Source organism: Mus caroli, chromosome 5, assembly GCF_900094665.2.
Source record: "Mus caroli chromosome 5, CAROLI_EIJ_v1.1, whole genome shotgun sequence".
Lineage (NCBI taxonomy): Eukaryota > Metazoa > Chordata > Mammalia > Rodentia > Muridae > Mus > Mus caroli.
Window position 1 is genome coordinate 83,764,507 of NC_034574.1, and position 23,316 is coordinate 83,787,822.

Consider the following 23,316-nt stretch of genomic DNA (forward strand, 5'->3'; position numbering starts at 1 on the left):
TAAAGATAATAACCTTCATTATTGCTTTAACTACTTGCTCCTTTCTGCTGCTTCTCTGAACTTTATGCTTCCAGTAAAAGTCCACTGCCACTGTGTATAGCGTTCACATAAAGTAAGAAAAAAAAAATCTAAGTTGAGCCTTCATAGATTGGGGGCTATCTAGACAGTCTGTGTAAGGGTTGGCAAGTTGTAGCATATTTTTACTTATTAGTTTTAAAGATTTTTTCCTTACCCTGTCCCTTCTGAGGTTCTTTCTCATTTGAGAAGGCCATACAAGTTACCTGAACGCTATGTTATACGAGTCAAAAGGCGCTAGGACTTATGAGTGTTAACGCATCATTCCACTGGATTCTTTCTCGGAGGGTCGTGTTTACTTGTTTGCTTCAGGCCAGGCTGGTCAGATTTTAGTGTGTATAATCTGGACGGCAGCTAAAACATAGTGAGCATGCTCTGCCCTCAGGGCTGCTGATTCAGTAGGTCTGTGTGGAGTGACTCCATGTTTCTAGCAAGCTCCAGGTACTGCTGCTGCTGGTGGTGTGGTGTGTTCTCTGAGGAGAACATCCCAGGAACCCCTTCTCATTGTGAAGGTGGACAGATTACTCTCTACCCTTCCCGGCATGTCCTTAGGTCTAGCTTGGGGTGAGAAGCCAGAAGAAAGGGTGGTAGTAGAAATAAAGAAACTGCTGGAAACAACACCAATATGGAAGAAAATTGGGGGATATTAAATGTCAGTATTTAAGGCTAGAATATGTGTTCAAACAAACTGTGCAATGCGTAAAGAAGTTAGCCTAAAATGCAGGAACCAATGAAGAAAATATCTTGGAGTCTTGTCTTCAGAAGTTTGTGCCTCTGGTTTCTCTGTTGGCCAACTGATTCTGGGTTTCAGTAGCCATGGAGAACATGTTGTAATGTGCCAAGAGTCTTCCTGGAGCTGAGATTCCAGAAGAGGGCTCAGCTGGCTGGCTGGCCACCTGTGGAGGCTGCCACCAGCCAGAATAAACCAAAACATGGAAATGAAACAACCTGGCACTCAGTCCGATTTTTCCTGAAGAAGAGAGGCACTGGTGTGTAGCACCAGGCTGAATCTGGACAGACCAAGGAAGGAGACTCCACAGTTCAGGAAACAACGAGAGTATAGGAACACGTCTCAGCAGGTACAAAGAAAGCGTTCTGTTCACAGAAATTCTGTAGTCTAATCGTGCAAAATCTTCTGTGAGGAAGGATAGCCGCACCAGACCTATTCGTCACCTCACAGGACGTGAGAACTGAACAAAGCTATCGCGAGTCAGCAGGAGTCGGGTGTGGTGAAGTGTGCTTGCTAGTCAACGTGAAAGGAGAATGAAAGGTTAATTTTTCTCTGAGACGCGGATCCACACAGGTTAACAGAGAACGAATCTACCTATGATTTTAATAGGCCAGACTCTACACAGGATGAGTTGGCCCGGCTTAATGAGTCTACTCTCAAAGTTACTGCAATAGCACGATACAACTAGGAAGAAAAGAATGATGGCGTGGTAAGTAGGATGATTAGCTAAATACACATGGATCAGGTCGCACTGAGCCACTGACCACCAATGGTTTGTATTTTGATAAATTCCACAAGTTGAACACCAAGTAATACACAATGTGGCTTATAACACAAATAAGATGAACAGAGAACATTCTCTATTTCTAAGAGACAATTTTAAGTTTTTTCATCCTCTTACGAGTCTTGGAATAATTTAAAGAAGCATTGTCATCATTTAATTAATGTAGTGTATTATGTACTACAGAGTATTGTATACTATAGCGTACTGTGTCACACTGCCTGGTTTAAAGCACCCGCTTCAAACTGGAACATGTATGTTCTCTGTTAACAGGTTGCTACTGAAGTTAGAAACTGGTAGTCTATTCAATGGCAGATTTACTGGAAATATTATTTACAATAGCAGATGGGTCTGCTAAAGGTCAGAGACTTCCTGTTATCTCTCAAAAGAGACATTACAGCAGCCACCTGGTTAGTGAAGTTGTGTCTCTTTTGTAGGCTTCCACTGACATCATGAAATGATGCTGTGTGTGTGTGTGTGTGTGTGTGTGTGTGTGTGTGTGTGTGGTTTCCTGATCTCCCCTTTTCCATGCTCCCAAACCAAGCACAAGCAGGTACTTTTCTCACAAAATTAGAGTAACTCTGGGTTTTACTTATATAGTTTCTGCAATAAAATGTTGCATTATCTTTCAATTTAGACAGAGTTATCTTTAGACGAATTGTTGGCTGACCTCATAGGGTGTCTTCTTTACGCAGCCCTGGGCAAACTGGGGTTAAAAGTATTTGTGAGCACGTCCACCTAGCCCACACCCATTTTTCCCTGGCAGTCTTTCGTGGACTGTAGTCAGACTGTGTAGTTCCCCTTTTATTCTGGGCCGCCTACATGATTAGATTGCTTTCTGCTTTTCTAGGCTCAGGACACAGCTACATAGCTTCCTGATGGAGCCTTTGCTTAGCACATGGCCCTAATTTTAATCCACAACAGCATAAAAGAATAAACAAATTGGTTTTCCTGGATGCCTTTCCCCTATCTTACCTGAGCCAAAAACATATTTGCACATTACTGGTTATTGTAACAATCACAAGTTACCAAGGAACTATGGGATACATGATGTCAGAAAAGACAGATACACATCAGACTGCTGTTACTATTAACTTCAGAGAAATGAACAAATTGGGTCTTTGGTTAAGCTAATACAATGACTTCTCATGAAATTTTACTTAAAAGGGGGCTGGAGAGATAGCTCAATGGTTAAGGGCACTGACTGCTCTTCCAGAGGACCCTGGTTCAAATCCTAGCTACCTGTGGCAGCTTACTACAACTGTCTATAACTGCAAGGTCTGACACTCTCATGTACACGTACATGCTGGCAAAACACCAGTGCACATAAGATAAAGGTAAATACATTTTCTTAAAAAAGAAAGAAAGTTGACTTTAAAACTTACAGGTTATTGAAGGAGGAGGGATTTCTTAAAGTCCAGAAGCTTATAACTCAAAGCAAGCCTGAAAAGTCTGCTCTACCTAAAGGATGGACTGTGATGATGTCAGAGCCCAAGGGGAGGGACTAAATGAATATACTCAGTCTTCTCCCAGGAATGCTATCGGTGTTTGGAAGGCAAGCCAGCTCACATGTGCACACATGTATGTATGTATGTATGTATGTATGTATGTATGTATGTATGTATATGTGCCATGTGTATTTGTGCATCTGTGTGTGAATGTACATGAGTCTATCTGTATGTATGTACATGTACCTATGTGTTATCCTGCAGCGAAAGAGCCTGGCCATCTTGAGAAGAGATCAAACTATTTTAGTTCAGATGACCTGAAAGGGAGAAAGGACTTGCAATTAACTGAGTCTTTAAGTCACCAGGCCTGTGGGAAGGACTGACACTGAGAGGAAGGGGCATCATGGAGTCATCTCAGGATCCATCATGGAAGCCCAAGTTTCTGTTTAGGGGCCTGGACCATGATAGTTTTGACTTCTTCCCTCTCACAGTCATGCCTGTTCTTTCCCCTAGGGACTTCAACTGATCACAAGGTGCCAGTCCCTCTTAGAGGCCAGCTCATCCCAGAGTCGGTTGATGTAGGATCATGGCTGAGATCAGCGCTGTGGAAGGGGGCAGCTGACAGAGAGCCTTCTCATTGGCTCAGCGCTGTTTCAGAACACTGGCCGGTCCACACCACCTTCCCTTTCCCCTCAGCAGATGACATATGGACTCCCAGATCAGCCCCCCCTCAGAGCTCTCCCACCTCACGGCCTGCCTCTCAAGGGCAGTGGCAGGGACAAGAACCTAAAGAACATTCAAGGCCTCCAGACAGTTTACTGTGCGGCCACACTTCTCTGGGAACTGCTGCTGTCCCCACAGTGGAGGCTTCAAGGTTGACATGGAGCAGTCTGTACTACTTCTAAGAGGGAAAGGCACGAATAAAGTTATCTTCATGACTGGGCTCTGGCTCCTGGCTCTCCTGGGTGTATTCAAAGCTGACTTTGCCAACAATGGCACGCAATACATTTATATGAATTTGAGCAGTAAATTGTACAGAAAATGACACAACGGATTTATAATTGGGACTTTAATTTTTTCTGATTTTTTTCAATATTAATTTAATTATGTAAATTAATAATAACAATGTATTAATATTAATAACATCAGCACTAATAGTTTAGTAGTTACTGAGTAAGTGAATTATTTTGACTTGAGAAACAGAAAACTTTTAATGATGCTCTATATTTGATCTTTTTTTTCTACTCCAGAGTTATTAATATGTTTATGTACCTTAGCAATATTCACATTTGTTGACCATCCCATGCGTCCAATACACTGTGCAAGATACTGTGGTGGAGACCAGAGAGACAGCTCAGCTGTTAAGAGCACATGCAGCTCTTTTAGAGGGCCCAAATTTGCTTCCTCACACCCATATGTACAGTTCATTGTTGCTTATGGCTCCTGTTTGGAGGATCTCTCTTCTGGCCTCTACTTGGACCTGTTCTCACATATGCGCTTGTACACACACACACACACACACACACACACACACACACACACACACAAACACACACACACTTGAAAACATAAAAGGATAAAATAAAGGTAAATACAGGGAGCCTAAGCCACTGATGAGCTGATTTAAGACACAATCAATTTAAGGCATTATAATAAAGCCTTGCTCAGAACTAGACAGCAAGAATGGCTTCCACAGCTGGACAAGAGGTGAAGGGGATTCGGAGAGTGAGAGTGACCCATTTGCCTGTGGTTTTTGTATTGTATTTTTTAATTGTGTGTGTGTGTGTGTGTGTGTTTGTGGGCACACGAATGCCATGGTAGATGTCTGGCAGTAGCTGAACAAACTAGGTGTTGACCTTCTGCCTTGTTGGCCACTGGGTTCACTGGGCCAACTGGATGACGAACTTCTCAGGACTCTCTGGTCTCCCTACCTTGCCCTAGGAGCCCTGGAATCACAGATGTATGCTATCATATCTGGCGTTACGTGCACTCTGGGAATCTGAACACAGATCCTCGTGCTTTCACAGCGAGGACTTTACCCTCTGAATCATTTCCTCAGCCCAATATGGCTCCCCAGTCCAATATGTCTGGCTGTAAGACAAAAACAAAGTGGTTGTGGGCTATGAGGCTTACTGGAAGAGAAGGCTGCAATGGCAGGGGGCGGGGTGTGTGTGACATATGCTGATTTAAATGTAACCGAAACTCTCTCTCAATGCTTTAATAGGCAAAGCACCAACATTTACATGTGTTATTCACACTTCTCTCACAATTGTTCAGTGAAACAGCTACAGGCACATCTCCTCTGTGGAGGCTACTCCCGTGCAGTCAGTTGACTGTGGAGAAAAGATACTTAACCATTACTGTGCCAAATAGAGTTTTCCTTGTCTTTAACCCCTAATCAATTCAGTATAACAGTATTCACACATCACTTACCTTGTCAAAAGTAAGCTGGAGATGATGGAGTTAGTGGGAGGCGGCAGGTTACATGAAGTTTGTCCACTTTTAGGGAAGTACTTTAGCATCCTTAATGTCTGAGCAGAGTCCTGGAACCAGTCTACTAGAATTCAACCCTTAACATCCACCCATGGGTTCAAATCCTATCCATTTCTTCTAATGAGTGTCTCAGTCAATCTCGTAGCCTTTCAAGAATTACATTCCTCATATATAACATATGATTCAAAGAGTAATTTCTTTATGAGACTGAAAGGCAGAAGGCAAATGGTATAACAACTATATGAAATCTCAGGTTGTTTTTTTTTTCTCAAATATTGATGTCAGTGACTCAACCCTAACGTATTAAATACCAGTAAGAGTACAAATGGATGGTGCTGAAGGTTTCCTTTCTAACGACTCTATCCTATCGTGTTTCCCATGTACATACTTGAACATAGTAGTTAAACCTGCCAACTCTCCCCTTCATCAGCCGCCTCGCTCAGGGCATGCCTCCCCCTCAGCTTCTCACACCAGTCACAGCCTGGAACTACTTTCCACAGTAATGCCAGCTAGCTGAATACTTCAGAGTCCTGAGGTAATAAAATATATTTGGGTGGCTTTTATTTTTTGTGGGGGCAGTTGATGTTAAGTAAAAAACCTAGCAAAATTTCTAGCTACTGGATCAGACTTGTGAATAAAGAGAAGAATGCACAGTTGAGTTTATGAGTGTTTTAGATAGTTAATTCAGGAACTGTTTATCCATTTTATTGAGCATATCCTATATATAATACATAATATGAAATACAAAAAGTACAACTGTAAAATGCAACAGACTCTATGATTAATAATCATGGTATGATATCTGGGGTTTAATTTTAATTCATATGAAACTGACAATGACATATTTGGATCACCTAAAACAAGGAAAAAACTTTTTTTTTCTTTTGACAAAACATCTATGGTCTTGCGCCATGCAAAACCAGCTGAAATAGATTTGGCCTTAGAAACCGCATTAGTTATCTAGGTCTGTGCAGCCATCTTAGCAGTTAGCCACACAGCACAGCTAACGTTTCTGATCTCACGGTTTCTGAAGACCAGGACCCCAGGGAATGGTTTTCTGGCTCTGCGTTGCTTAGGAAGTTGCACCAAAGGTGTTAGGATAAGTGCTGGCCTTTGAAGTCCAGATATTCACGTCTGAGAGAACCGGATGTTCTAGAGCTCGCCAGAGGGGCGCCTGCTGGCTTTCCATAAACAGGTGCAGCAGTGCTTGATCAAACAGGCTTTTCCGGTGGGCTCAGGCCATCACATGCCTGAGGAAGAGACCCAGCAGAGCATTTGGGGAGCCTTAGCAACTCTGAGACATGTGCTCTCCCTTCTGCTTTGCTCTGTCCCTTAGCATTCCTAGATGCTGAAAGCATGTGATAAGCACGTGATGTGATTAGCTTGCCGGATCAATCATTCCACATCCTACCCGACAGCATCACATTAGATGACATACTTTCCCAATTGTCTCTCAATTAAAAATAAAAGGCAATCATTATGTTTAGCTGATTTGCAGAAGGATTTTGGGAGATGGGAAAGATTTGTTAAATCTCACAAAGCTAAGGTCAATGTGTCATCTGACTAATTAAAAATATCTCCTGGGCTGGGCGTGGTGGCGCATGCCTTTAATCCCAGCACTCGGGAGGCAGAGGCAGGTGGATTTCTGAGTTCGAGGCCAGCCTGGTCTACAGAGTGAGTTCCAGGACAGCCAGGGCTATACAGAGAAACCCTGTCTTGAAAAAAAAAATCTAGTGGGAATCTATTCTTGCGTGTACTTCTTACTCTTTGTGGATGACTTTCATGCAACTTATCTTTCTTTCCTGATTGAAATGCATCATTGTATAATTTTCAATAAATATAAAAAGTTGGAGAAACACGAATCACAAATAATTCTATAATCTACACATAACTTGTTTTGAGTTTGTGAGTGGATACACAGCATTAGTGTGCAAAGACACAAGTAAATAATAACCTAATGGATGAGTATTTTATGATATGATTATATATTCTTATATTTATAAAGAAAATTTAGCTCTATTATTAAAATATAATTTTAATGACTGCAGCATCAGCGCAGTAAAGAACTTTGAGGAAAGCCTTTGTATCTCTGATGCCCATATAACATCTTATAAATAGAATTATAAATAAATTATAGGATAAATTTAACATCTAATTTGTGTTCAAGGGGGAAAAACATTTGCTGCAGCAAACATTGTCACTATCTGCCGAATAGTTTAATCTTTGCTAATAGGGATTTTGTTGCACTGATATGGTAGCTTTTATTTTCTCTGCCCAAATTCAGTTTGAAGTCGGCCCTAGGTGGTGGGGGTTCGGAAGTTTCCTTCGCAGCTTACACAATATCATATGTTGCCAGCAGAGGGCGTACTGTAAAAACATAGCCGTTGGAGGTCTTTGAGGCTTCCATGGCTCCTGGAGACCAGATTTTTCCTTCACCCTTTATCCCGTGTTCTTCCCAGTGCTAGCAGCCTGTGAGGTGCAGTGCTCTGTGGTTCTGTCTACCTGGTCCATTTATACAGTTTTTGATTCAGGCAGTGGTGCTATAACTAGAACCCAGTGCAGGTCAGATCACTAGCCAGAATCCTCGTGTCTATATTTAGTCCTCATCTCCACGAACACTCAAAACAGGGCTGTGTGGGGCTGGCTTTGCCAGGTACCCGTTAGAGCTCTATTTCTGTCCTTTCTGTTGCTGTCCTATCATAGTTAAATAATTCTTCATGCTAAACTCACTTTATGTGACTGCACGGTTTCTCTTTAGTGATTTGAACAGATGATGCAGTTGGTCATTGTTAGATATGATACTTGGCAAACACTTAGCAGTTATTTGCATTTCTCTCCTATGCGTTTTCATACCATCTTCCCTTTCCTCTGTAAGGCTTGCTGGGCTTTGTACGTACTTTGTAGACTTCATGTACACATATATCTCATTTTGAGATAGGGCCTTATTTAAGGCACAGGTTGGCGTGGAGCTTACTAAGTAGTTTGCACTGGCCCGAATTTATAGAAATATTCCTTCCTTCACCTCCTGAGGGTAAGATTCCAAGGATATGCCATCATACCTGGGTAGGTTTTCCAATATATTACGATCTTTTGGTCCATTTTTAGTAAGATGAAACCATGCCTTTCTTGATCAATAGGCAAAACATTAGAAATGTAAGATTTCATTTCAACCAGTGAGGTAGGCTTCCCTGGACACAAAGGCCACACTGTTCCTATCCTGTCAGCCAGAATCCGACTCCGAGTTCTGGCGATGCTGAGCATGATTCGCTCACTGTTAGAACTGTTCCACAATTTAATGTTGATAATACAACCTCACCGTAGTACAGGTAACACGACTGAACAATGTCAGACGAAATTCAAATGGAAGTCATTTGGGGATAGAAGAATATTGATTAAACCTCCTTGTTGATATAAGTTTACAAATAAAACCCCATAGTATTTTTGCTTTTCCAGGTGGGATTAGCAGACCTGTGAGACCCTGGAGAGGGTCTTATACAACAGCAAGGATGCTGTGATGTCCTGCCTGGCTCAGCTATAGTAGCATGGCTTTATCTGCAGGAATCTTCTGCAACAGTGACACATTTGCGGTAAGATGCATTTGTGTTAAGTCCTCTCCTAGCAAACACAGTATACTTTATGTTTGTGGTATATATTTGTTTACAAGGGTAAAGAAAGATAATGACTACAACCCATTTTTAAAAACATTTAAAACAGCTTGGATGTTACCAGTTACACAGAAGGGTGTGGGGACAAATGAAGAGCATGAACAATCAGAGTTTAGTTTTTTTTTTTAAAATAATATTTGTTTATTTATAACATATATAGCTGTTTTGCCTCCCTCTGTGTCTGTGCGCCCTGTGCTTGCAATGCCCACATAGGTGGGTATCAGATCCTCTGGGACAGGAGTTGCAGATGATTGCCAGTTGCCCTGTAGATGCTGGGAACTGAACTGGCGATTTCTAGAAGAGTACTCAATGCTCTTAACCACGAAGCCATCACTCCAGCCTCGAGTTTAGGTTTCTTTACAAAAATCCAAAACCACCTTATTCTAAAAGGTCAGGCACTCTGATACTTCAGAGTTTAAAATCATCAGCCCTTGTAGATCTATTCCTAAATCTTATGAAAATGCTCAGATGTTTACACAGCTGTGAAACAGGGTCAGTTCAGATCGCTGATGGCTTGAGAATGTGTTTCTTGTTGACATCAGGAATTGGAAATGTTTACTTCCCATCATTTATGAGTCATCAAAGTATCTCGGCTCTTTTAAGAGTGCAAGATAAAACAAGCTTAACCCAGGTGATAAGAGCAGAGTCCACTTGAGTCTGAGCTCACCTGAGAACTTGCTATCGAGGACATTTGGAATGGGCAGTGTGCAGGCTTCCCTTCAGTACTGAAATGAAGTCCCATCTTGCCTTAGTCCAACTCTGAACCGCAGCCAACCTCTGCATTTCAAAGAGGAAGCAGGCTGCTCGGCATTCGTTTGTCCAAAGCTTCAGAGCCATGCGTATTAGGATGCAGAGCAGACCACACACGGATTCTGCAGTGCTCCCTCTAACTCCGCTGAGCAGGGCTTCTAGACTGTGGTCTCCGTTTTAGCTGCCTGTTTACTCTGTAGACACTTCAGGATAAAGGCCCTTTCGGTATTGAATCTGGAAAGGAGAGTTAGAATATAAAAAACTGGGTACCGGGAGGGCATGAGACCTACGGAAGGACAAAATACCCAGGGGTCCACTCTGGACTCACTTTGCTATAATTCTCTCGATCTCCATTTTCTCTTCTTCATCTAATCTTTGAAGGATGGATTCCAAGAAAGAAAAGTGAAAATTAATGTACGGAGCCACCTGGAAAGGAAAACAGGAGGTTTTATGTTAAGACGCACCCAGTCAGTGGGAGACGCGCAAGCGCAAACGCAAACATGCAGAGGCCACGGGCGCCCATACATCTCTGCTGATTTCTTCTGCATCTTTATCCATGAGGAAGATCCGAGCGTTGCTTTTGGATGGTCCTTGTAGTAGCCTCTGCAGCAGTGGGACATCGGTCTTCTTTAGCTTTCTCTGCTCTGCAAATGTATAAGGAATGAACCACAGTAAACGTTAATCCTAGACAAAGAAAAGAAGGCAATTTTGTCTTTTGGTCTTCCCTTGATTTGTTTTAGAGGCAATAGAACCCAAGAACTCCCATCCTGCAAAAAGGAGAGCCATGCCCCAGTACCCATGGTGAATACATTCCCAGACCCCAAGGAACATGCGACACTCTAATGGTATATAATGCCATAGTTCATCTGTCTGTCCTATACATACATATACATACATATCTATAATCAAGTTTAATTTATAAATTAGTCACAGTAAGAGGGAAGCATCACTAGTAACAAGATAGAGCAATCACAATATAATTTAATAAAACTGTCAGCGTTATTGCTTTTATACTTCTTTGAGAGCATTTACATCCCCTGCTGAAGTATTACCTGAAGACTAACACTATGGAGCCTCCATGGTGAACCTGCTAACTAAGCTGATACTAAGTGACTAATGGGGAGGTTGGATCTACAGTGTGGATGAATCATCCCAGAAGCGGCAGTGAAGAACAGAACAAGAGTTCATCACTATCTGATGGTACACATTTTAAAGCTTATGAATTGTTATTTCTGACTATGTTTGACACTGGCTAACAGTAACCTTACATTTTAGATAAGAAAACATTTGTATCAATTGAAATTAAAAAGAAAAACCTTTACATAAACTCCAAATGAACTTCTTCCTCTCAATATAGGGTCTGACTTTACTAGTTCAAATAATTTGACCTTAATTTCAGTTATTTAGACAAAGCTCTGGTCCTACTGAGGGAGCTACATGGTTCCATTCATTCATTCATTCATTCATTCACATTTGTTCATGCATTGACTCAACAAACTTATTTCCAAGTTCAGTTACTGTAATTCCATTTGATAGTTGTTCTCAACTCCTTTTGTTCCTATCTCTCATTCAGTTCTTGGGTTTTCCAAGAAGTAAAATAAGAATGCAGAATTAATGAGATTAGTTTTTTCATTATCTGTGGGTTTTATCTCTTCAGCCATGGGAAGGAGACAAAAGAAAACGGATAGAGTTTCAGAATTTCAAATGTAAAATGTTAGAATAAATGCCCTACCACAAAAGTACTTCTCATACTTCCTCCAAGCCACCTCCCATGTGGGATTTCACTTTGACAAAAGGGAAGCACAGAGAAAAGCCCCCAGTCCTCCAGCTTCTCTTCTTTTCTCACCTCCTTCCTCGAGATGAGCAAATCTGTTTCTCATCTCTGGATTAGATTTATTCTTGTTTCCATTCCCATTCTCCATGCACCGATTTCTGCCCCCTGCCATGTCTGGGGCAACGGGAAGCCCTCACAATTCTGTTCCTCTCCTCAGCGCTGCAGAATCCTCTCTCTACCTTTGAGTCTCACGCTAACCTGGCTTCACACCCTCAGCTGCATCCATAGCTGACATTCCCAAGCTTCTTGCTTCTTGGTGACCTGGAACCATTACTGAAAACACATCCCCCGCAGCCCCCAGCCCTGAGTTCTGTACGCATTCCCTCCCAAAGGAGAGCTCAGAGTCTTACAATGTGTCAGACTCGGTGGCAGGGTCAGAGAGGTGGCATGTTGTGATGACCAACACACGAGGGTAAGGAGGGACAAGAGATAGGGTGCAGAGGTGACTCACAGCGAGTCCAACACCTCCTGGACATCCCTCCACGGACAGATTCCTGAGATTCTGATCTCTACTCAGACAACGCAACGTCTGGCACACAAGCAAAGTCCTTTGTATCCTAACCTCCTGGAAGGTATTTATCCTAAGTTATCTCTCCCTGGAATTGGAGAAGATATATATATGATACTCAAGAACCATCTCTCCAGGTTGGGAGTGTAGCTCAGTGGTTAGACTGTGTGTTAGGCTTACACCCAAACTGTAACCAACAACCATGATAACAAACCCTTTCCCGTCTCTCCTCTCTTTCGTGTTCTGTTTCTTTCCTTTGTTGACAGATTCAGGTGGCTCTTCTGCCTTCCTTATGGAGAGAAAACTAACATTCTGCAGTGGTCAATTTTTCTTACCTCCTGTCCCAAAAATAATGTAAAGAGCGAAATCCCGAGGGCTATTCTCAATCTGTCAATAGAAAAAAAATGGAATAAATGTAATTGTTTCAGACGATGTTATTAGACCCAAAGTATTTGGGGGGTGGGTCCCATTGCCCCTTCACTGTCGGCATGACATCTTCCCAGCTCCTGGGGGGATAATGTGAATTTCTGGGCTACAGCTACCCCGAGGAAATCTGAGGAAGTTCTCGTCCATCAAAGTTGAACATATGATGTTGGTTCACAGCCCTCAGCTCTTTTCCCAAAAGCTGCATTTATGTGTCGCCATTAGCGTTTACTTACGCACGTGGTAAAGCTCGGGTTAGTGGCCAGGATTACCTTAAATTTCTGGAGAAGTTGCTTTATTACTTCTTCAGTTCTCATGATACTATTGGCTCTGACCTTAGTCTCTGATCCGAAAGTTGGGGTGAAGATGGACGTCTAAAAGACAATAATAAATCACACGAGACCTCAAGACTCTATCAACTAACTATCATCAGAATCTTGAACCTGAAGTGTGTGTGTGTAGGGAGGGGGGGAATGTAATTCTAAGAAGCGATGACGCAACTCCTTGTGATGTCACAGTGTTCACAAATAAACACAGATTTAATGATTGTTATTGTATGAATGACAATGCTAAACACTATATGAAGTGTTCTAAGCTCTTCATAAATATTGACTTAATTCTTATAACAAGTACTAAGAATGAATTTTAAGTTATAGGATATAAACGTCACATGTTTAGGGGCTGAGAGTCAGTGCTGAGAGCACTTGCAGCTCTGGCAGAGAACTCATACGTATTTGTCAAATGAATGAATACACAAGTGACTGCTAGACCCTGTGGCAGGAAAAAGCTCTGACCTTCGGCATGTGACATGTCTTATATGTGTTATAGAAAGATGTGCACACATTTTACACATTGTAGCAAAAGACAAATCAGAACAGAAATTTTATCTAAACCGTGGCCACACTTGTATAAACAACTTGTGTGTAAGTTTGAGACCTAAAGGGCAGATTGCAGAATGTGATGTACATCTGGGTGAAATCAGCAGCTCCAATGCGTTTAAACCGTCTCTCTGGGGGCCTTTATGTGACTCTGGTTGTTTGCTGGAGTGCTGGCTTTCCTCTTTACGCTTTGTGCCCACACCTCGGGAAGCTTATCTATGCATTCAGCTCCCAGCACCTGACGGAACTCAGCTGTCACACTGGTTAATAACTTGAGTTCTGGCGTGACACAAATATGGCGGGGTCAAGTTCAGAAATACTATTAAAAGCAGTGTGACCCAAGAGAAATTGCTTGATGTCTATGAACTTCGATTATATATAAAGAAGAAAATGATATCCACCCTCATGGAAGAGGTTTTATGATTAATGAGACGATTTATTAAAAATATGTTCAAAGTTAGGTTTGGTAGCACATGTCTATAATCTTAGCGCTAGAGACCAGCCTGAGCTCTGTAGCAATGCCTGGCAAGTATGTGCTTCTTAATTCATTTATTTATTTTTGATTTAAAAATTTCACAAATATATTTCGATCATGGTTTCCCCTATCCCAATTCCTCCCAGATCCTCCTCGCCTCCCTAACCGCTGAACTTCATGTTCTCTCTTCCTTTTCTCCCAAATAACAAAGAAAAACAAACACACAAACAAAACTAAAACCAAAACCCAAAACAAACAACTCAAGACCAAAAAAAAAAAAATCAACAAGACTAAAAATTCCCCAAACAAATCAAAACGAGACGAAAAGCACCCTTCCCCGAAATGTGGGGCTGGAGAGATGGCTCAGCAGTTAAGAGCATTGACTGCTCTTTCAGAGGACCAGTGTTCAATCCCCAGCAGCACCCACATGGCAGCTCACAACTGCTTGAAACTCCAGTTTCACACAGGCAAGAAAACAATTCTCATTAAAAAAAAAAAATGAAGTTAATTTTGTGTTGGCCAGCTATCCCTGGGAGTGAGGCCTGCCCTGGAGTGTGGTTGATACACCAGTGACATTCCGCTGGAGGAAAGGGATTTCCCTTTGCCAGCAGCTATCAATTGCAGACAGCATCTCAGTTACGAGTGGGACCTTTTCTTTACTTCCTCCCATCTCGGTACAGGGAGCCCAGTGGGCTTGAGCCAGCTGGGCCTATGCATGCTAATTTAAATCTGTGCTTAGCAGAGCTAACAAAGAAAAAAGTGAATACGGCTGTATTTAAAGTTAGCTTATTAGTTACTACGGAGAAAACCCGGGTGAGTGTTAGGCATCTGCTACCGCAGTTATTACTGACGTAGATGCTAAGTTGAAGTAAAGAGTGTTGTCAGTGTGAGTGACATTGCTCCTCATGAGCAAAACTGCAACTCACCTCATGGTCGTAGACGTGTCCATTGATAGAGGCTCTGTGGTTACTTAGCACCCCCATTCTATCTTTTCTGTACATCTCTGGGGCCCTCATCCTTTTTCTCACCAAAGCTGCCTCACTCATGGTCCTGTAGAGCAATGGGGATTCTGCCTCACTCATGGTCCTGTAGAGCAACGGGGATTCCAGCTCTTCGTCTGCGTATGGTGTCAGAGTGCTGTGGTAAGATAAATAGTCTGGGAAGAATAAAGACCACAAGCCCGCATCATTTAGCTGCCTATCTTCTTGCAACGTAGGGACGCTGGCATGCTTTTATTAACAAGAATGACTGCTATTTCCTGGCTGTTCCAAGCTGTTCACGGCTTGGCTTGGCTTACATTGACTTATTAGGTGTTTGCTGTGTGAGCCTGGCAGGCAGCAAATGCTGCTAGTTGTGTCTCAGTATTGGTGTGGTCACGTGACTGGAGTTTCCAGTCTTTTAATCTTACTTTATTGGGGTTGTAAAGTATACCGAATTTTAGCCTGGAAGAGCTGGACAAACCTGTTTTTCTGTCAGTCTGGACTCTGAGAGAAAAACATGGTAAGCCAAGTATCTTCTACATGAATTTAATACTTCTAAATGATGAGACCCAGGCCTGCATCTCTGTTTTGTCCTGATGCCAAGCTTATCAGACCTTTCCTAAGATAACGGACTCTGGGCCTTAGCTCCTCTTCCTGAGAAATGACTCTCACGGAATACAGAGACTTAAGAGAATTTGCCCCTAAGTTCATAAAAGCAAAGCTGCTGTAGACTAGCGGCTGCCTGTTGGGTGCCACCAAAGCAACGGAGACACATACGCTACCAGGCTTCTCGGTGACGCTAAGCAGCACATGTGCGTGAGCTCACCAAGCAGTGTTGTGTAAAAGGCAAATGGTTTTGTGTTTTAGGTTGTTAAAAAATGCACCACACTGATAAGACTTTGCTACTAACCTTCCGGGGAATGCCTGGCTTCAGATGCTAGAACATGGGTCCTGTCCAGCTCGCTGATACGGTAAAGGTCATCAAATTCTCCCCAGCGAGTCATCCTCCTGCGAAGTAACAGATCTTGTAAATGAGACTAGTTCCACGTGTTAGGTCGCAGCTTTACAATGGTGATACTGCGGCCGAGGGCCTCTGTAGGTAGATGCAGTACCCAAATTTCAAACAAGTTTATCGTGTTACAAAGATCACAGTCATACTAGAGTGATAAAGCATGCATTTCAAACACACCCTGTATGTTTTGGGGCAAAATAAGCTATATCCTGAAATGCAGCATTACATGGATTCTGTAAGTTGTAATGTTCAGAGAGGGAAGGGTAGAAACCAATGTGAGCCATGAATGCATGAATATTTCATAAGATTTTGGGGGACTTAGAAAACTGTCATTTACACTCATGAATCTAGTATCCACAGTATGAAAACAATTACATAAAGTGACTCTAACCTGATAACATATGGTACTTATCTTTAAGGCCTGAACTGCTTTGAAAAATACAGTTTATAAAATAGAAATGTTTTTCTATTTTATAATACTGAAAATACTCTTCACTAGGAAATTATTATCTCATGTAAAGTATTAGTAAATTTACAAACATTCTACTGTCCAGAATACAAGGAGCATGACAACTGTTTACTTTCCAGCAGTTATCATTTATGTTGATTTTATATGTGGCCTTAAACAAGTTAGTTGTATATCCTCTCTTGGCCTGACTGTCCTCATTTATGAAATGGGAATAATCATACTATGAGGTAGAATAGAGTTGTTGGTAGCCTTATGCTGCTTCCTCTGCTGTGTCTCTCTGTCTGTCTGTCTATCTCTCTCTGCCTCTCTCTCTCTGTCTCTCTGTATCTCTATCTGTCTCTCTGTCTCTCTCTGCCTCTCTCTCTCTGTCTCTCTGTATCTCTATCTGTCTCTCTCTGTCTCTCTGTATCTCTATCTGTCTCTCTGTCTCTCTCTGATCCCTGTGTGTCCATGACAATGTGATCAGCCAGCTTCCTGCTCCTGAAGCCATGCCAGGCTGTCCTTGCCAAGACAGAGCCTATCCCTCTGGAAGATAACTATATTCCTCTGGAAGACAAGACAGACTCTGTCCCTCTGGAAGACAAGACAGACTCTGTCCCTCTGGAAGACAGACCCTGTCCCTCTGGAAGACAGACTCTATCCTTATGGAACCAAAGCCAAAACAATTCCCCCCTTGCGATGCTTCTGGCCACGATGCTTTATCACAGCAACAGAAAATGACAGCACTGGGATAGTCAACGCCTTAAGCAACAATGGCAGGCGTTGACAAAGCAAAGCTGCTGTTTTCCTCCTGACCTTGAAATTCTCCTGATGCCTTTTGTAACTCTTGTATTATTTGATCTACAGCAGCTATAAGATGTAGATAATATGATCCTAATATATTTGCTAATAAAACTTCGAGCAAACTCTACTAGCTGGAAATATTGTCAGTCAAAATACATGTCAAGAAGTAGAGGAACTATATTGCTGGCAGCTCAAGTCTCTACTCACATTCCATCCATAGAATATGATGAGATCCATAGACCCATAGAATATGCATGAAGAAAATTGAACATTTCCTCCAATTTGCAATATATTAGAAATCAAAAGTAGTCATGTTTAAAAGCCATTGAAAGGGGGAAGCAAAGGACACTGGATACCAATGAGAACCTAAAACTAAAAGGCAAAGCAACCAGATGCTGTTTCCTACGGGGCGGGGACCAAAAGTTCCTATACATGATGATGACTTATGGTCACCACAGCTGAGCAGTGACCTGCAAATGTGACAGCCACCCCCTCAGTTTCCTTCGCTTCATGCAGTGGTGTGGTGCCACAAACCCCGGGGCTGAGACATGACTCAATAGATTCATTTTTGGCCTCTTTCCTGTGTTCCCCTCCTTGCTGAAGTGAACAACAACGTCCTTACAGTTTGGGAGTGTGTAATTCAAGAAGCATTCCATACACTGTGCACATGACTAAGCTTAAGGGTGGCTCTCTGTACTTCTCAAGCAAGAACTGGTTAGAACTTTAACATCAAACAACTGAACATGTGCAAACATGGAACAGCTTGTGTTGCTCTGGCTAAACAGCAGGAAGTGTACTGGGTCTAAATGCTGGGGAGGGATTGTAATGGGCTTCAGAATAAAATGGAGGTAGAAATTTGATAGACAAAGAAAATGCCGCCACTTCCCTATTCATAACAAAAGAAAAAAAAAGACATTACTGATACAAAATATATGCACCTATTCACTTCTTGCTCTTTATTTCATTCTGCCATGGCTTGCCTAAAATATGCAAACACTGACTTTAAAGAGATATTAAGATAGAAATGAAAACCAGTGAGAGCAAAAATAACTCCAGTGAGGTTCTTCTTGTCTATTTTGGTTTTTAACACACACAATTTCTATAAGAAAACATTTGGCCCTGATACGATAGAGATCAAAGTCCCTCCTACAGAGTCATTTCCATACTCGCAAGTGGTCAGAGCTCAAACACATGGCTGTACTTTTAAACCTCCACCATCCCCATTAGGGTAATACTTCCTCAGCGTGACTCACTGCCAACATGACTAAAGCAAGATAACAGTAGCGAATATTTTCTCCAAGGAATAGAAAGATGCTCAACTGGAGTCCTTGCAGCTGAGCACACACTGTCCATGTCCTTCGTTGTATACTAACCCACCAACAGGGGACAGTAAGTCTGAGCAGCGGTGTTAAGTCCTGACCATAGATGCCCAAAACAGACAAAGAATGAGAGAAGCTTTGAAAGAGGGGAATGGTCAAATTCGTTACACAATTTAATGGGGCCCATAATTTGAGTGAGTCACCTGAGAGGAAGTGATCAAGGGAGGGAGAGTACCTAAGACTGAATGGACACAGAGAACAGTGACTCCGGTGTCTCTATACGCCACCACAGAGAGGCCAGGGAGAGCCATTCTCTCTGCAGTGTGCCTTCATGTTTGAAGAGCAAGCTGACTGCACCAACTAAATAATGCTATCATGCTTGTGTGTGTGTGTGAGAGAGAGAGAGAGAGAGAGAGAGAGAGAGAGACAGAGAGAGAGACAGAGAGAGAGACAGAGAGACAGAGAGAGAGAATGAATCAGTCAGTCTGCACTGTATGCTTAAGGGGTGTGGTCTCTTCCTGCTAATTCTTACTAGAATGAGAAGATTCATGGCAGACGCATAATTACAATGCTCTAGTAAGTCTTGTTACTGTGCTAAAGGTCAGGCTAATACCTCCAGTGTTCTAGTACATGTCTGGCTATTCTGTTGAATCACAGGCTTATGAAATTGTCTAGGTGTATTTTCTCAAGTTTAAATCATGAGAAATAACTTCTGCTTGCTTCCAAAGCTGTTATAGCTTGAACTTGAGATGTACTCCACAGGTTCATGGGTTTGAACACTTGGACCCCTCAGCTGGTAGTGCTGTGTTGGGAGGTGTGGAGTCTTTGAGACCATGACCTAGCTTGCAGAAGTTAGTCCCTGAGGTCGGACCTTGAAGATACCTGGATCAGAGCTCCCTGCTTCCTGACTTGCTAAGATATGAGCATGCCATGATGGCTCAAGCTCCTACTGTTTGGCTGGAGTCCCTTCAGCTCCCAAGCCTTCTCTACTGTGGTGGTCTTGACATCAGAAAATGTGAGCCCAAACAATCCTCTCCTCCGTCCATTGCTCTGTCATGCTTGGCTATGCTGAAGAGAAGAGTTACAGAGAAACCCTGTCTTGAACCCCCTGCCCCCCCCCCCCCACAAAGTTACTAGCATACCAGCACTGTGCTCAGGGAAATGGGCTCTGCAGAAGGCAAGGGAAGGTGATAGTTTATAATCTGCTGTGGCACAGGCAAGAACACCACCCATATGACCTGTCCCCACCCTTGGCTCCTAAAACTCACCGGCAATTTCCATATCTTTCTTTCAAAGCTAGTATGTTGAATTGGCGAGATTAAAACATATCTTTGAATAGCTATTAAAACAATAGTGGCTTATCACAACTGTAGAAGTACCAACCTCCTCGATGTATCACTGTAACACTGCACACTTATGAAGTTTTAATGAACTGGAAGGAATCAGAATTTAGCAGGAAAAAATAAAAGCTGGGTGTGGTGGCTCATGCCTTTAATCCCAGCACTTGGGAGGCAGAGGCAGGCAGATTTCTGAGTTTGAGGCCAGCCTGGTCTACAAAGTGAGTTCCAGGACATCCAGGGCTATACAGAGAAACCCTGTCTCAAGAAACAAAACAAAACAAAACAAAACAAAACAAAACAAAACAAACAAAACAAAAAGAATATAGCAGAAGGGGTCTGCCCCTCAAAGAAATTTGCCATGAGTTCTTAGGTAGATGTGAAATATGATCACAAATTTTTATTCATATCTTGTATAGTTCTTTTATTTTAAAGCAAGGCTCAATCACTTTTATATGCTGCGCCTACTGATTTGAGTGATGGGTCTTGTCAGTTATTTTGTACCTGGGGGATGCTGGACTTCACAAGCTGCCCGAGATTGTGGTTCCATTTGTGCTCACAAGCATATGTCCTGTGCCCACCAGCAGCCCATAGCTTGGATGGGAGACTGGTGAGAAGAGGGTGAGAAGCTTGTCACACAAAACAGGTGTCATATCTTTACAGGTTTCCTCTGATCTTATTCCCTTCCGCTACTCACACTTTCTTTCTCTGTCTATTATACTTATAGATCCCTCTTTGTCTCTTTCTTTACCCCTCTGTCTCTCCCTCTCTCTGACCTCTCTCTTTCCTTACTTCTTTGAGTTGGGCCCTGGGATGCAAAAACAATGAAAGATATGTCCCCTGCTACCTAGAGACTCCCAATGTAGCTGGGGACAGGATGTATAAAAGTTCAACAAACTGTATGCCCTGGAGATGAGAGAGTAGCTGTCGGTATGCTCAGTATGGACCAAGGGATCGTAGAAGGCTTTCAGGAGAATGTTTTGAATTTGTTGGAGGAGAGTTAGACAACTGGCTGTGGATAAGCAGCAGGCTGGCTGTCAGGTGGGCAGATGGACGGAGGAAAATAAGAAACTGCATGGCATGTTTACAATATTGCACAGTGCTCAGCTCTGTTCAAGGACTATATTTGAGACTTGTTGAGTAGGTAAACATGGTGGGACATGGGTGTGTGTGTGTGTGTGTGTGTGTGTGAGAGAGAGAGACAAGGTGGTATGTAACTTTCCTTAATTGTGGCCAAATATCAGACTATACAAATGCACCATCCTAGCAGCTGTCACCCATTTTCTCCTCTCGGAGAACCTCAAGTCTTCCAGTAATGGATGGGAAGGTGGGAGTTGTGAAGACAATTTTGGTGGCAGAAGATGAGATAGGAGTGAAAGATGGAGAAGAAAGGAAGCCAGCTCTTTTAAGAGTATAATTTTGAATGATGATAATTAAAAAAAACCCTACAAATTGTAATAACAAAACCCCACTCAAGCCGAACATTCAAGTTTATAGTTGCATCCACCCATGCAGGGTGGGAGCTTCCCTGTGCAAGGAACTTCAGATGTGCTTTGCTAAACAGCTCTGCTCGTTCTGAACGAGAGCATAATTCAATCTCCTGTCCAGAAAGCAAGACCAGTTCTTTGTTCCAAGGACTGGACAGATTGAAGTTTTCTTCTCTGTTTTTGAAGGTCCCGTTGGGACTATCCAAATCTTGCCATTTCTCTTCCAGTGCACTCTCCTGGGGAATGCAAAGGGGCAAAAGGGCCCCCAGCAGGGGTCTCCAGAGCCCATGGAACAAAGGTCCCTTTGGTCTGCCAGGTGGTAACTAGGGATCCTAACCTCAGAGACATGGTTTTCAAACAACTAATCGATGGAAATGTTGACATTGGCATGAGATTGCTGATGTTGGCGTTGGTGTGAGTTTGTCTATAATCATGCATGCACAGGTATATGAAACCCGTGCTAAGAGCACAACAAAAGCAGAGAACAAGACCATTTGAGGACGTACAAGGGAGGGCAGCTTACCCTTTGCTGGAAAAGGTTTCCGGTGTGTTCAAGAGATCAAAGGAAGAGATTTGCTTCTCATCTTGTATTTTCAGCTGTATGGGTCGTTTGACTCCCCAGAAAATGTCCAGCATCCCTTCAACAATCAGCTGTCCGTCTTCGGTCTAAGGAAGAAACCATTACCCATAGTCATTGTTTTTGCGTTGCCTATAGAAAGTTAATCGCTGTAACTGAAGAAGTAGAAAGTACAGCCTCTCGGAGCTAGTTCTAGTTTAAACATCTCCCAGGATAGATTATTCAGCTTCTCAGCCTACCTGCAAACCAATTCTAATTTTGAAATAGTCTTATTTTTAAAACAGAATATCTGGCAAAATAAGCCACGGTGTGTTTTGCATGTGCACCAATGGGTATACTGCATTAAAACACTTTCTCAGCTTTGGCTCTTGGATTAGATGGAGTTATATTGCTTTAGTTCCATTTAATTAAAACAATGTGACAGCTTTAAAAACTGTACTGTATTAGAAATTAGAATAAATAGTTGCTGAGAGATTTCACAGTTATTCGAATAAACAGGAATAGTTCAACTCATAATGTTATGTAGTTCAAAAGAAAGAACATTCATGAAGGAACGGTCGTGGCACACACCTTTAATTTCGGCACTCAAAAGAGGCACGTGGGTCTCTGTGAGTTCCAGGCCAGCCAGGGCTGTATACTGAGATTCCATCTCTTTCTTTTGAAAGAGAATGCATATGAAAACATACTCTATAATACAAAACGGCTGGGAAACCTGGGTTCTGAGCCCCAACACCTGTGTAAAAAGCCGGGCATGTCTGTAACCTCAGCGCTGGGGGCTGCAGACAGTCTGAGCTCTAGTTTTCTGAACAGCCAGTTTAGCCCAAAGCTGCAAGCTTCCAGTTCAGCGAGAGACCTTGGTTCAAAGCAAGAGAGGAGAGATTGCAGAGACGTCCTGCTCGTGTGTGACTGTGGCATGCATGCTTGCAGCCTCACATGCATGTCACACACACGCACACAACATTGAGATGCATTTGTGAAAAATAAATAGTTTTTGAAGTGCTCATTCACAATAAAAACAGTATAGCAAAAGGAGTGTGTAAATGAAGAAAAATTAGCAAACATATATATGTATATGTAATGTATTTTACAAATACATGAAGTATTCAGAACAAAGCAATTCTCATATTTCTTTTCAAACTTATCTTTTATAGCATCTATATAACCTCTTTTATATTAAGTATCTTTTAATTAAAATCTATTATTGTTTTAGAAACTTTGAGACTATAGAAACTGAAAAGTTATAATAAAAATCATTGACTACGGCTGCTGTGAGACGCCAGTCGTTAGGCATT

General features: G+C 42.3%; 2 protein-coding genes across 14 annotated transcripts in view; one reads left to right on the forward strand and one right to left on the reverse strand.

Annotated features, from left to right (window-relative positions):
- The window catches only part of LOC110294754 (alpha-fetoprotein-like), a 44,671-nt gene extending 40,694 nt beyond the window's left edge, over positions 1–3,977 (forward strand). For all 8 annotated transcript variants that reach the window (XM_029477064.1, XM_021163190.2, XM_029477065.1 and 5 more), the window contains one exon: positions 3,548–3,977. In XM_029477064.1, the coding sequence (XP_029332924.1) occupies positions 3,548–3,616 (69 nt within the window). In that variant the 3' untranslated portion in view covers positions 3,617–3,977. The remainder of the gene's footprint in view (positions 1–3,547) is intronic.
- Positions 3,978–7,664: 3,687 nt separating this feature from the next.
- Positions 7,665–23,316, reverse strand: part of Rassf6 (Ras association domain family member 6) — a 39,312-nt gene continuing 23,660 nt past the window's right edge. For 4 of the 6 annotated variants that reach the window (XM_029477923.1, XM_021163329.2, XM_029477924.1 and 1 more), the window contains 8 exons: positions 21,971–22,113; positions 15,951–16,048; positions 14,987–15,216; positions 12,980–13,081; positions 12,620–12,671; positions 10,468–10,586; positions 10,271–10,368; positions 7,665–10,176 (listed from right to left, as the gene is read on the reverse strand). In XM_029477923.1, the coding sequence (XP_029333783.1) occupies positions 10,101–10,176; positions 10,271–10,368; positions 10,468–10,586; positions 12,620–12,671; positions 12,980–13,081; positions 14,987–15,216; positions 15,951–16,048; positions 21,971–22,113 (918 nt within the window). In that variant the 3' untranslated portion in view covers positions 7,665–10,100. The remainder of the gene's footprint in view (positions 10,177–10,270; positions 10,369–10,467; positions 10,587–12,619; positions 12,672–12,979; positions 13,082–14,986; positions 15,217–15,950; positions 16,049–21,970; positions 22,114–23,316) is intronic. The other 2 variants (XM_029477926.1, XM_029477922.1) reach the window with 2 other exon arrangements.